Source organism: Electrophorus electricus, chromosome 2 (assembly GCF_013358815.1).
Source record: "Electrophorus electricus isolate fEleEle1 chromosome 2, fEleEle1.pri, whole genome shotgun sequence".
NCBI lineage: Eukaryota > Metazoa > Chordata > Actinopteri > Gymnotiformes > Gymnotidae > Electrophorus > Electrophorus electricus.
The window spans coordinates 25,297,627-25,309,704 of record NC_049536.1 but is presented as its reverse complement, the minus strand read 5'-3'; the positions used below and the strand labels follow the sequence as shown (position 1 = coordinate 25,309,704).

The window sequence follows — 12,078 nt, the reverse complement described above, 5'->3', positions numbered from 1 at the left end:
CACGATCAGTCCCTTCCATCTTCCGTATTTTCCCTGTCTTCAGTTTAGCTCCGTTCCATAGTTTCGTTTTGTCCTCACATTGTTTGATTGCTTACACCTGGTCCCTCATTTCTAGTTCATGTATTTAAACTCTGTTGTGTGCTTTGGTCGTGGTTGTTCATTGTTTGGATGTTTGACTGTTTCATGCGTTTGAATTATTGTTTGAATGTGTTTCGTTACGGTTGTTTCTTTGTACTCCGTGCCTTTGTGTTTATCTTAGACTTCGTGTTTCCTAGCCTTAGCTATAGCCTGCTTCCCCGTTTGCCTTCGTGTGTGTGTGTGTGTGTTTGTTTTGTTTAATCATGTACCCTCGTACTCTCTGTGTCAGCTCTATGACCCTGGACTGCCTAAACGACTCTTGGATTTTGGATTTGCCCATAATAAATCTCGCTCCTCTCCGCACATGCGTCCACCTCCTTACTGCTCAACGTTACAATTTGACACAAAAACCATGCAGCTTTACTTCTAAAAAAGTAGATGATGAGAATATGAGGTGTGGAATAATGTCTTTCCCAGATGTGATTCTTCAGTTAAGCAACAGAAATATACTACAGGTACATGAGGTGCGTGCATCTAAAGGTTGAGGTTCACTTTCAGGAAAACATGACTGATTGACCAGGGACAGCTGCTCACCCCACAGGTCTTTAAGATGACAAAAACATCTTTTATACCAAAGCTCCACATGTGCAAAAAAAAGACATTCAAAATTACATAAAAAGTACCAAATCAAGGAACATAATCTCTGCAATCATAAGAGATCAGTGTACATACTTCAGTTCTAATCTCATATTAGCAGCAAATCAGTTTTTATGAAAACTGAACACTTTTCAGGCATTAAAGCAGGCCATGAAACACTAAAGCAATGCGAACTCCTCACAGTTGACCCCTGAGTGCCTCAAAGTTTCACCTTCCCAGCTAGAGAGCTAAAGGGGTAGAGGCGTGAGAAACGGCCCAGGGTCCAAACAGGAAACACATTCCTGTAGGATGTGTAACTAATGGCACAGCTCTTGTTGAACACACCAGCAATGTTCTCCTGCAAAGCTCAAGAAGGGTCTGGATTATGTACATTTTTTTCATTTTAAAAGAACAGTAGACTGACAGTGGTGACTACAAATCTTAATGCAAAAATAAACTAATGGAAAAGCACAGCTCACCTGTGGCCAGTCTCCATTGGGAAGCTGCTTGTCAATCAAAACTTGTATCCCACGCTCTATGACTTTGTGGTCAGGGTACCTACAGTATGAATAAAGGAATGAAGGACTTTATATGCAGTGGATAAATATGAATTTTTAATTTAAAAAAATTAAAATTCTGATTAATAAAAAGAAAATCTTAAATCAATCAATGAGCATGCTTAAACAAATGCACTTGGGGGATGGTGAATACCTGACAGCCATCAGACCCAGAACAGCCCAGCAGGTGTTGTGTATTTGTGAGTTTTTGCTCTGTACATAGCGGCGCTGTTCACATGACTCAAAATCCTCTCCCCAGCCACCATCTCCCATCTACTTAGAGAGCAGGAAGTCACAGGCCTGCCTCACCTCAGCACACACCAGCCTGCAGCACGAAGAACAGGAAAAGCCAGTATGACAGCTTGACTGACTTATGAGCAGACCAGAGAACAAAGTCACTTTTTAATGTGGTTTATGGGTCCAGAATATACCCATCATACCCATTCTAGAAAATATAAAGATACATGCAAACGCTTCCAGTCAAAACCAGACTCCATATGTAAGGCACACTCCCCACGACCTGCAAGGACAGACACAAAAGTAAAAGAATAGGCACATATTTACATATATTATGTATTTAGTAAAAAAAAATTGATTTTGTTTTCTTTGTAATGTATGCAATACATTACAGAATGCTACGTTGTAACGTATCTGCTGGCCCGAGTGCCGATGGGCGTGAAGCAGGACGCACAGACTCCTTCGATGAGGTGACACATTTATTAACAAAAGACATGAACAACAACACGGCACTCATATACAACGTGAATGAAAGACATGACTCACACGTAACAAAACATGGACTCTAATAACATGGTTACAAACATGGGTGAACCCCCCTGCATGCGGCAGGCCGTACCACGTGACTCGGGGGAGGAGAGCGTTCCGTGACAACATTACAGTAATAACACTAAAAAAATCAATCAATCCCTTTATAAGCATCTATAAATTAATTTATTTAAAAACTATAATTTTAGAAAAGTCCTGTAAATAAAGAGCAAATATGGAGAAGGTGGATGGAAGTGGATGTTGAGTGGTATTTAGTCCTTCCTAATGTGTTGTGTGCAAGAATGAAAAATGATGTGTGAAGAATGAAGGTCACCGTTACACTTAACTTCTGACTTTGAATTTTGGTTTAATTTAAAGGGAAATTCTGAGCTAATTCTACACCCGTAGTAGTGAATTGTATTACTATAGAGAAATCTTTTTCAGGATTCTTTGTGTTTAAAATTAAAAAAAAAAATTGAAACATTCACAGGGCTGGCAATTAGTATGCTAACTTAATGTTTAAACAAAAATATAAAACACATTTGTAGAACCTGTAACTTTTAACTTTTTTGCTGAAACTATTTGTAGATTATGTGAACTATCCTAATTCATTGTTTGAGATGGGCCCAGTCTGTGATTATCTTTAACCGACACAGCAGCATAACCAACCTGAAACTTCTGCTGTTTTGCAAAACAATATAAGATGTAAAAATATAATTATGGCCACATTACATAGTGAGTGCAATTTCACATAATGATTGTGTCCATCTAGGTATATTCTGACATGGGTAATTTATCAGTGCAGCCTTCAGATTTCCTGTTCTGATGGACTGAGGGCATGTTGCTAAATCTTGAAATGGCACAATATATAAGCACAGTCAAAGATGAATTAACCACACCAAGTCCAATACTAAGAGATTGGTACAGTGGATGAGCCACAGAGCAGGACACAGCACTATTTTTTTTGCTTTCCATCAGCCAGTGCTAACTTGATGCAGTCTTGCTAATTGGGGATTTTGCAGGCTTTGTTCTTGGGTGTGCAATGAGGATTTTGTTTAAATTAAACTCCTCATAAAGATATATGACCAACCTGCAGCTATGCTCTACCAGGACCTCATTGAGTACTTCTTTTTCAGTAGCTTGCAGCCTGTGATTTTTGTTTTGCTATTTCCGACATGACTGGGCAACATTTTCATTTTAATATATATGTGGAATCCACAGAAACTATACCCACTTAAGCGTGCTTCAGCGTAAACAAGCAGACACTGCAGTTTTGATTATTTCTGGGGAAAGAGAAAAATATAGTATCTTAAAAGGCAACTTAAATGTGTGACCATATGTGTCATTTTATCTTGTCTACTGGCTATGTTCAAATACATGCATTTTGACATTCCACTTTATGATACTACTCCTGCCAGTTTACCTCATTGCCATGGCAAGAATCATGTCTATATAACATGATAATAATTTAAATTATTTCAGTTAAGCAGTCAGAGTGATGAAAAAGGCAAAACTACATGGATGAGCAGGTTTTATAGTTGTAGTGGTAACTCAGTGGTCAAGGTACTTGATATGTAATTGGAAGATTGTTGGTTCAAGCCCCACCACTACCAAGTTGCCACTATTGGTCACCTGTTCAAGGCCCTTAATCCTCAAGTTGTACTCAGTTATAAATGTAAGTTGTTTTGGATAAAAGCATAAGATAAATGTATCCATTTTCTTGAACCTTCTTTCTGTAAGGTTAAAGGTGGGAAAATAATCAACTCTGTGAGTGAGTTATGAAGTTAGCTTTAGCGGTTTGCTAAATCACAGATTTGTGATTGTGGTTTTTTTTAATCTACTGCTGTTTTAGTTTTCATTTAGAATATAGCCCCTAACTAGATCTGCATGGCATTCATTTGGTTAGTGATCCTGTTTTTATCTTTCCCTAAAGGTATATTCTCTTCCCTTTCTGATTCCTTAAATGGTAAAATTCGAGAGTAGCTACTACCTGCACAGCCCTGGCCCTCGGATTCAGGATTCAATTCAACTGATGGCTTGCCTGCCCCGGTCTTTTCCCCCTCTGAAGCCTCAGACGAAGCGTCGTCATCATCTTCTGCCTCTTCGTCTTCATCCAGCTGGCAGGGCAAAGATGAGACATTGGCCTCGTAGTGTCCTGACTCCTACCAGAAGCAGGGCAGCTTGAAGATGAATAGAGATGAGACACAGCAGTGATGGCATACAGATCCTGGAGGAGATCTCCGTTCCTTCGTTGTCCTAGCGTGTGGCCAGGGGCAGGGCAACCACCTCTTCCATATTTCCTGCTTTGCCTCAACAGAGAGCAGCAACCTTTTGAGCAATTATGAGTACCACCTGGTGCAGAATGAGATGCTATACTTCATCTCCAGCAGCTACCAGGTGCTGGAGTTCCTTGGTCACAGAGGTTTTGGTCAGGTGGCCAAGTGCTCAAAGCAAGGCGCCAATGAAATTGTTGCCATCAGGATCCTGAAAAATCATCCATTCTATGCTTGACAGGGCCAGATCGAGGTGGGAAAGTTGTGCCTACTCTAATTGAGCTTTTGATATGGCCTAGAATCAGCCGTAGCCCTGATTCTGTCAGTTTGTTTCAGTTTTTACAACATGTGATCTGTTGGTATCAGATGTGTTAACTCACACTGTGAGTTTGTATACAACCAGGTTAGCACACTAGTTTTAATTTTCAAGCCATCAGTAGGAGCTAGTTCAGATAACACATAGACAGCTTGAAGCTTACTATAAAAAGAATGCTTAACTACAATAACTATGTGCTAGAAATAAGTGTGCACTTGTTGCACTATAGTGTGCTTGAGAGTAGGGCTGCACATTGTGGACAGTTGTGATGACCCTGCTACACATTAAAATTGCAATAATCATTACAGTTAACTGGAGCATGATTGATTTATATTTGATTTATAATTGGTTTATTTGTATTGAGTCATGTGAGTACTGTTATTTAGCAAAACACTTAACAGACCTGTAGTGGTTTTGTGGTTGTAGTGATGTGTATGGTTTGAGCTTTAGCTACTGTCTTCGCTGTCATTTTTAGGATTAATATAAATAATGAGTTTCTATGGGCTGTTTTTTTTTTACACGTTCATGTTGAAAATGGAAGGATGAGCGCAAAATAAAATTGTAATCCTCTTGCCGTGTGGTGTCTCTGCAGATCCGTTACATCTCCCAGACGCAGGGGCTATCAGCAGAGTACCTGCTGAGTGCAGGGACCAAGAGCACCTACTATTTCCACAGGAGCCCTGACTCCAGCTACCCCCTGTGGAGGCTCAATGTTCGCCAGTCTTTAAATGCCAAACACCATGCTTTTGTTTCATAAGAGATGTAACGTAATGATTTCATGTAACTTAATGGTGGAGCTGAATGGTATGTTTTTTCTTTCCTTTCTCCAGATGCCTTCAGAGCATGAGGCAGAGTGTGGCATCAAGTCCAAAGAAACTAGGAAGTATATTTTCACCGGCCTTGACAACATGATGCAAGTTATTTGGGCTTTTGCCACACATATACATTGCTTTACTGTTGTGATGTAAAATTGAAGAATGTGAGAAACAGCTCCCACAGCTCACATTATAGAGCAGGTAGAGCAAGGTGCTAGTTCAAAGGTTGAGCGTTCGTGCTGTCATAATGAGTAACGCATATAAGTCGCTCTGGAGAATGTTGTCTGCGAAAGGCAGAGTAGTGCATAGTATTTTGCTGCAGAACTTGCTGCATCTTAGGTGCATCGGCACCCTCTGCTGGTCCATAATATGACTCACCCATGGGTCTCTCGCACAAGTCAATATGACCAGTTTGGAAGACACAGACATCTTGGCAGAGAAGGCAGACCAGTGGGAGTTCATCAACCTGCTGAACAAGATGCTCGCGCTAGATGCTGACAAACGGATCACGCCGATGAAGACCCTGAAGCACCTGTTTGTCACCATGACCCACCTCCTCCAGTTCCCTCAAAGTGTACAGTGAGTTGTTCTAGGCCTTCCAATCTACAATCACAGTGTTTTAAAAAATAAATTAAGGAACACCATCTTAATTTAGAATTCCAAATGGAATCAGGGTTTCCCTGGTAGTACTGTAACTTGCCCCCCACCCGTGTCTCTGTGTCTCTGTCTCTCTCTGTCTCTGTCTCTGTCTCTGTCTCTCTCTCTTTCTCTCTCTCTCTCTCTCTCTCTCTCTCTCTCTCTCTCTCTCTCTCTCTCTCGCTGCAGTGCAAAATTGTCCATAAAATGGATATTTGCAAGCAGCAGTGCGAGCCTGTTTGGCAGTGGGGGTGGGTCTGGGGGTGGGGCCAGCACAACTGCCAACCTCACTGACACCTTTAGCAGCCAGCTCGGCCAGCACAGCCAGGTGGGACAACCGGCACAAGACCCCCCCACCCCACCACCCAAAAGCCTTGCCCCAGAAAATCCTGTGTAAAGCCAAGCCCCACCCCCACTGCCCACTCAACCCCACGCCCTGGCCCCGCTGAAGCCTTCTCGCTCCTCCTTTACTCACCAGCTTGTTGCAAGGCTGATGCAGAGCATGATGGGACTCATTTGGCTGCACTTGCTTGCTGCTTCCAATATCAGCACATCCTATACACACACATACACACACACACACCCCCCATTCAACCCCCAAGCTGTGCAACACAGTGCTGGGCCTTCCACTGGGCCTCTTGAAGCTTGAAGCCTCTTCTTTAAAAGCTATTTGTGTGTGTGTGTGTGGGGGGGGGTGCGCGGGGTGCGCGCGTGTATGTGTACGTGTGTGCCTATTGCAGGGATGCAACCCGTCACAGCCCATCATCATCATCTCTGACATGCTCAGCCCATCTGTGAACATCATCACCATCTCTAGCGACTCAGAGGACCTCTGACACCCCTGCTGTTCCACCTGCTGCTCCACTATAGCTCAGTCTTTTTAAAGCCATTATGAAATCCTTTATCTTGTGGTTTAACCCTGCCCAGCTGTGGCATGAACCAGCAGGTGAATGTCGTCAACTGCGTGGCCACGCAGGACTCAGACTCATCCACGTGCTGCCCGCTCAGCCCCAAGCACCTGTCAAACTTCGTGAAGTTAGCCGCCAACCTGCCCAAGTCGCTGGCCATGGTCATGCCTTCAGTGATGGCTTCGCCCTGGGAGGGTGTCGTTTCTAAATCCCCAGTCAGCTGTTAAACATTCAAATATCAATTAAAGGCGCAGACTTCAGAATTAGTAGAGGAGAATAGCTGGTCCCATCCTTTGCTGCAGGTTAACATTAATAAGCTTTATTGAGGCAACCTCTGGAGAATGTCTAAAAATAAAACAAATAACCAACATTTTTATACATTTTTATACAGGATGTTAATGGTTTTGGGTCTGTATGAAATTAAACATTTTTATTATGCTGCAATTGTCCTGAATTAATTTATTCTTATTTAGCTCTCAGTGACATTTTTGGTTCAAGATTAACCATCATGCAGATAATTGTGATTAATGCTTTGTTTAATTCAACTATTATACTATAAACCTAATATTTTAATAGGGTTGGCAACTTTCTAGATCAGATTATTACGTGTGTGAAGTGCAGCTGCTGTAGCTATACGAAATATAAATGTCCAAAGTAGCCTAATTATAATATATACAACCACAAATGCATCTAAAATAAACACCAGAAACCTGGTTTAATGGTGATGTACATACGTGCATTAACTCTTGGTAGGACTGCTCGATAGGTAGGATAACAACAGTACACTTGTCCAGCCATATAAGCGAAATGAGCACCTGCTAAGGACTCCCGATGGCCAGCAGAGGGCTCCCAAGAGCGCTTAAATGTATTTATTTATTTTGTCCTATGTTAGCGTCAATTGCAACTCAGAATTCTTCTTAGGACTCCATGCAGGCATCAGTGTTATGCACTGGAAAACCATCAAGCCTGTTAACCATGCTACCAGGGTTTTTGGTGGCACCATTGAGCTCAGTGGTTAAAGTACTTGACTTATAATCCGTAGGTTGTTGGTTAAAGCCCCACCGTTGCCACTGTTGGGCCCCTGAGCAAGGCCCTTAACCCTCAATTGTCACAGTTGTACTCAGTCATACTTGTAAGTCGCTTTGGATAAAAGTGTCGGGTAAATGTCATGAACCAGTCTACTGTTCTTTTTTTGCTACTCTTTTCAAACATTTTAAGTGTTTAGTCACATACAGAGCATATATGTAAGGTTGCTATAATTACACTTATCCCAACATGTGTAATATACTTCAGGGCAAATTTAACCATTGTGTGTAGCTGCACTATTATATACCTACAATTATTCTTATTTTATCCCTGTTATTCGTAGTGTCAGCACATTAATGTCAGGAAAATACCACATGAATACTTTTAAAGGAATACTTAAAATTACATCTATTCAATGTTAAGCCTACTACAGTCTTAACTTCTAACAAGTCAAGAGAGGTCTCTTTCAGTTTCTGCTTATTCTGTAATTACATAACATATGGATGGTTTTTAACTGAACAACATAAGCTTTTGAAAAATATGTGTATATAAACAAACAAAAAATGATCAAAAATAAATGAACAAAATAAGTGAACAAAAATAAATGAACAAAATAACCACTCATAAACAAGCAAAAATAAACGAACCAAATAAACACTTGATAATGCCCATGCCTCATTTCCCCCTGCTCCTCTGTATGAAAACCCATCCATTGCATTCATGAGACTGCTGAATACGAAACCAAGGCACAAAGGACTACCCTTCAGGCGAATCATTTGTTCTGGCCATACATCAAGGGATACATGGACTTAGGCTGCCTCCTCGTCCTCTACCTCTTCCTCTTCTTCTTCCTCTTCCTACACTATTCACATAAACATTAATTGGAGGTATTATAGGAGTTGTAGTTGGTACAGCTTGTATATTCTGTGGATTGTTGTTTGTGTTAGGGACTGGTTGAGTTATTACTGCAGCTTGAGTTGTCACTTGGATAGAGCACTACTGGGGTCTCAGTGTTGCTTAACTATTATAACAGCCTGAGTTGTTGCATCCTCTTTTTTCTTCTCTTTCTTGTCCAGTTAAACCTATAGCTTCTTCCAATGCATCTAGCACTTCTTCAGCAGGCTTTTCTTGAGCAACATTTGAAAGAGTCTGATTGGTTTCATTTTGATTCCATGATGACCCGGTTTCCTCCAGCCACTTTTTTTGAAAGTTGTTGATGTTCTCATTGAAACAAGTTCCTGACTTCAGTTCCATGTTTTATAGCTGACTGGGATCCATCTTTAATAGGAATTCTTGTCTGATAGCATCCCACATCTTGTTTCTGTGTGGGTCGAACAGAGTACCATCCCATCCATTCTTGATGTAGTTTTCCATGTGTGCCATTGAGAAATTGCTTTCCAGCCTTCCATTTCCAACTTTCTGTGACAAGCTTTTATATCTCCAGGGTCCAATTGATGCTCTGCTGTGCATTCTTCAAAGGCTGTAATCCATCTTTGACCTCCACTATTTGTTTGGCAGTTGTTCAATTAGTCCCTTTAAACCCATAAATGACCATGGCACATAAGTGTGTTTATGTGTTTTATATAATAGTGGACACTTTATAAATTGATATTTCTGTGCTAATCTTGCAGATCATCTAGGTGGTTGTTCATATTCACTTTCACTTTCACTGTATTCTTCATTAAAGCCCATTAAGACTTCTTCCTGTATTCGGGCCTCAGTTTCTTTCATAACTTTCTTTTGCCTTTTCTCTTCCCTTCCTGCAATCTTCTTGGTCATCTCTGTTGTGAATGCTCTGAATTCTCGAAGCTCTTTTTCTCTTCCATGCTGTCTTTGAACTTCTTGTCCTCTTTGTTCTTCATCGTGAATTTTCACTTTATCCAACTCTTTCAACATACTTTCATGTCTCCTCCTCACTTGCTCTTCCATTTCTTTCAACTCTTTCTATACAACATCATATCTTCGTTTTGCTTGCTCTTCTGATTCTATTATTATCTCTCCTTCAAATCATCAGTGAAATGGGCATTTTTCTTCTTTGCATGGCTCAATCCTTGATTCTGATTGTAGTTCTCATGTTAATTTGTTTTCCCAGTATGGAGTTTTTTACAGGGTTGGTGGATCCTTTTCTCTTATCATACCTTCTGAGATAGTCAATAGACTGTTTGGGTTAAGCCTTGAGTTTGGATCTGTAAAGGGATTTCTTTTACTTCCAGCTGAATATCCACACTACCCAAAACAAGGAAGGTGGTCCACTTCTTGTTGAGTCTGGTGTTAGAATTCCTTCTCTTAGCAATCCTCTATTCCATTCTTCAGCAGTAGTCGGTATCTTCACTTTCCCATCCATCTGTACTTTTGATTCAGTCCATTCTCTTGTAGTGAGTTATGGATATAGTTTTGATGTGGCTTCTTGTTTTGGGGCATTCTGTAGTTGTAAATGTTGTTCACATTTATCCTCTGCTTCACTCTTCTGCTTTTATTCTTTCTCTTTCCATTGCTTTGTGTGTTTTTCAAAATCTTGGAGTACTGTTAATTCACGCTGTTGTTCAACTAGTTGAGCTCTTGTTCTAATTTTTTGTTGTTTTTCAATATTTCTTATTATTTGACATAATTCTACATCAAAGGATTCTCTCATTGGCCATTTCTTTTCTTTCTTGCTAGTCATTTTGCTAGCCATTTCTTCATAAGTCTTTTCAATTCCTTCTTAGTCCCTATTCCCTCTGATAATATTAAGCTAAGGGGTGTTGTCTCTTTTATTTTATGCATTACTGATTTATTTCACATAATGCATCTTATTTGATGAAATGATGGGGTGGAATGATAAAAATAAATGGAATGGAATAAAATAAAAATAAAACAAAAATAAGTCAATAAAATGAAATAATTACTACTATCATGTCTAGTATCTATTATGTGTTGCTGTTCCTCTCTGCCAGTTGGGTGGGACTGTGTGTGTGTATATGACTACCCCTTCTGTCAGTTGTGAGGGGCTGTATGTGTGTGAATGTAAGACAATCCCTATTCCTCAGCTGGGAGGAGTCATGTAGGTGTGTGCAAAGGAGCTCACTTTCTCTCCCCTGACTGCACTTCTTTCCTACTGTTAGAACTCTAACTCTTCTCTCCCTTCCGTAGTTCACTTCTATGGTAGTAGCCTGCTAAAATACAATATTAGTACCCATGCATTTTTCACTTCACATTTTGTTAATTGTTATTATCTTAAACGATGTTCATCATTTCAAATATTATTATTATTATTTTTGAGTATTTCATAACATTAAATTTCCAATAGCCATACTCTGCTTTTTCCATTTTTCTCAAATAAAAACCATTTACATAATTTCCTGAATTAATAGCCATCCTCCTTTGGAACTCAGATACTTAGCTGTTCGGGTGTAAGAAATTGCAATTTTATATCTAACATATCAGGGACAGTATTTTGCTATGGAAATTCATTTTCTACCTTTTTACATTAAAGCAATGTCCATCTCTAATTAACAGGAACATATTTGAAGTAATCTTAACATGTTGTACTCGCAACTTCCATCTCTAAAACTACATATTACATCTGCTTCTGAATTTATATCTGATGTTAAAATGTAATACAGTGGATCACCCCCTACTATGTTATCTTATCTACTAAACAACATTCACCCCCAAACAATTACTTTCCTTTGTGTCCACAATTTTCCTCTTTACTAAAAACATGTATTACAGAACTACGTCTATACACACTAATATCCTTATACACTGTAAAACTAAGTCTCTGGTTTGCCATTCAACTTTATCCCCATATTCCCAATCTCTATGTTCCTGAAGCTGTTTATCTCTGCAAATTTCTAGGGTTAAAAACAGCCATCTGATTCCAATTTAAAACTGCTACTATTTTCTTCATCTTCACGGCTTTCTGTTTAGGCAATTCCCAGGAATATCCTGGGCTCAATTAATTAATTCTGGCTACCAGTAATAATGCAGTTTGTTTTCTTTCACATATCACTTCTATTTTTTTCGATTGTAACATGCGCTTCCAACTCCCTGACCTGTCTACCATCTCCTGGTGTTGGCAACGGTTCA

General features: G+C 40.0%; 1 protein-coding gene and 1 pseudogene across 1 annotated transcript; one reads left to right on the top strand and one right to left on the bottom strand.

The window, feature by feature from the left end:
* Positions 1-460: 460 nt before the first annotated feature.
* LOC118240981 (lanosterol synthase-like) lies at positions 461-1,440 on the bottom strand. Its single transcript, XM_035523723.1, has 3 exons — positions 1,426-1,440; positions 1,194-1,272; positions 461-1,072 (listed from the first exon to the last, which is right to left on the bottom strand). The coding sequence occupies exons 1-3, from the start codon at positions 1,434-1,436 to the stop codon at positions 935-937; spliced, it is 228 nt and encodes a 75-aa protein (XP_035379616.1). The 5' UTR covers positions 1,437-1,440; the 3' UTR covers positions 461-934.
* Positions 1,441-4,403: 2,963 nt separating this feature from the next.
* On the top strand, positions 4,404-7,211 carry LOC113567697 (annotated as a pseudogene).
* The last annotated feature ends 4,867 nt before the right edge of the window (positions 7,212-12,078 follow it).

Excerpts from the sequence above, each read along its gene's own strand:
- LOC118240981 (XM_035523723.1), bottom strand. Across the intron at positions 1,073-1,193 it reads CCAATGGAGACTGGCCACAG|GAGAACATTGCTGGTGTGTT; the intron begins GTGAGCTGTGCT and ends TGAGCTTTGCAG.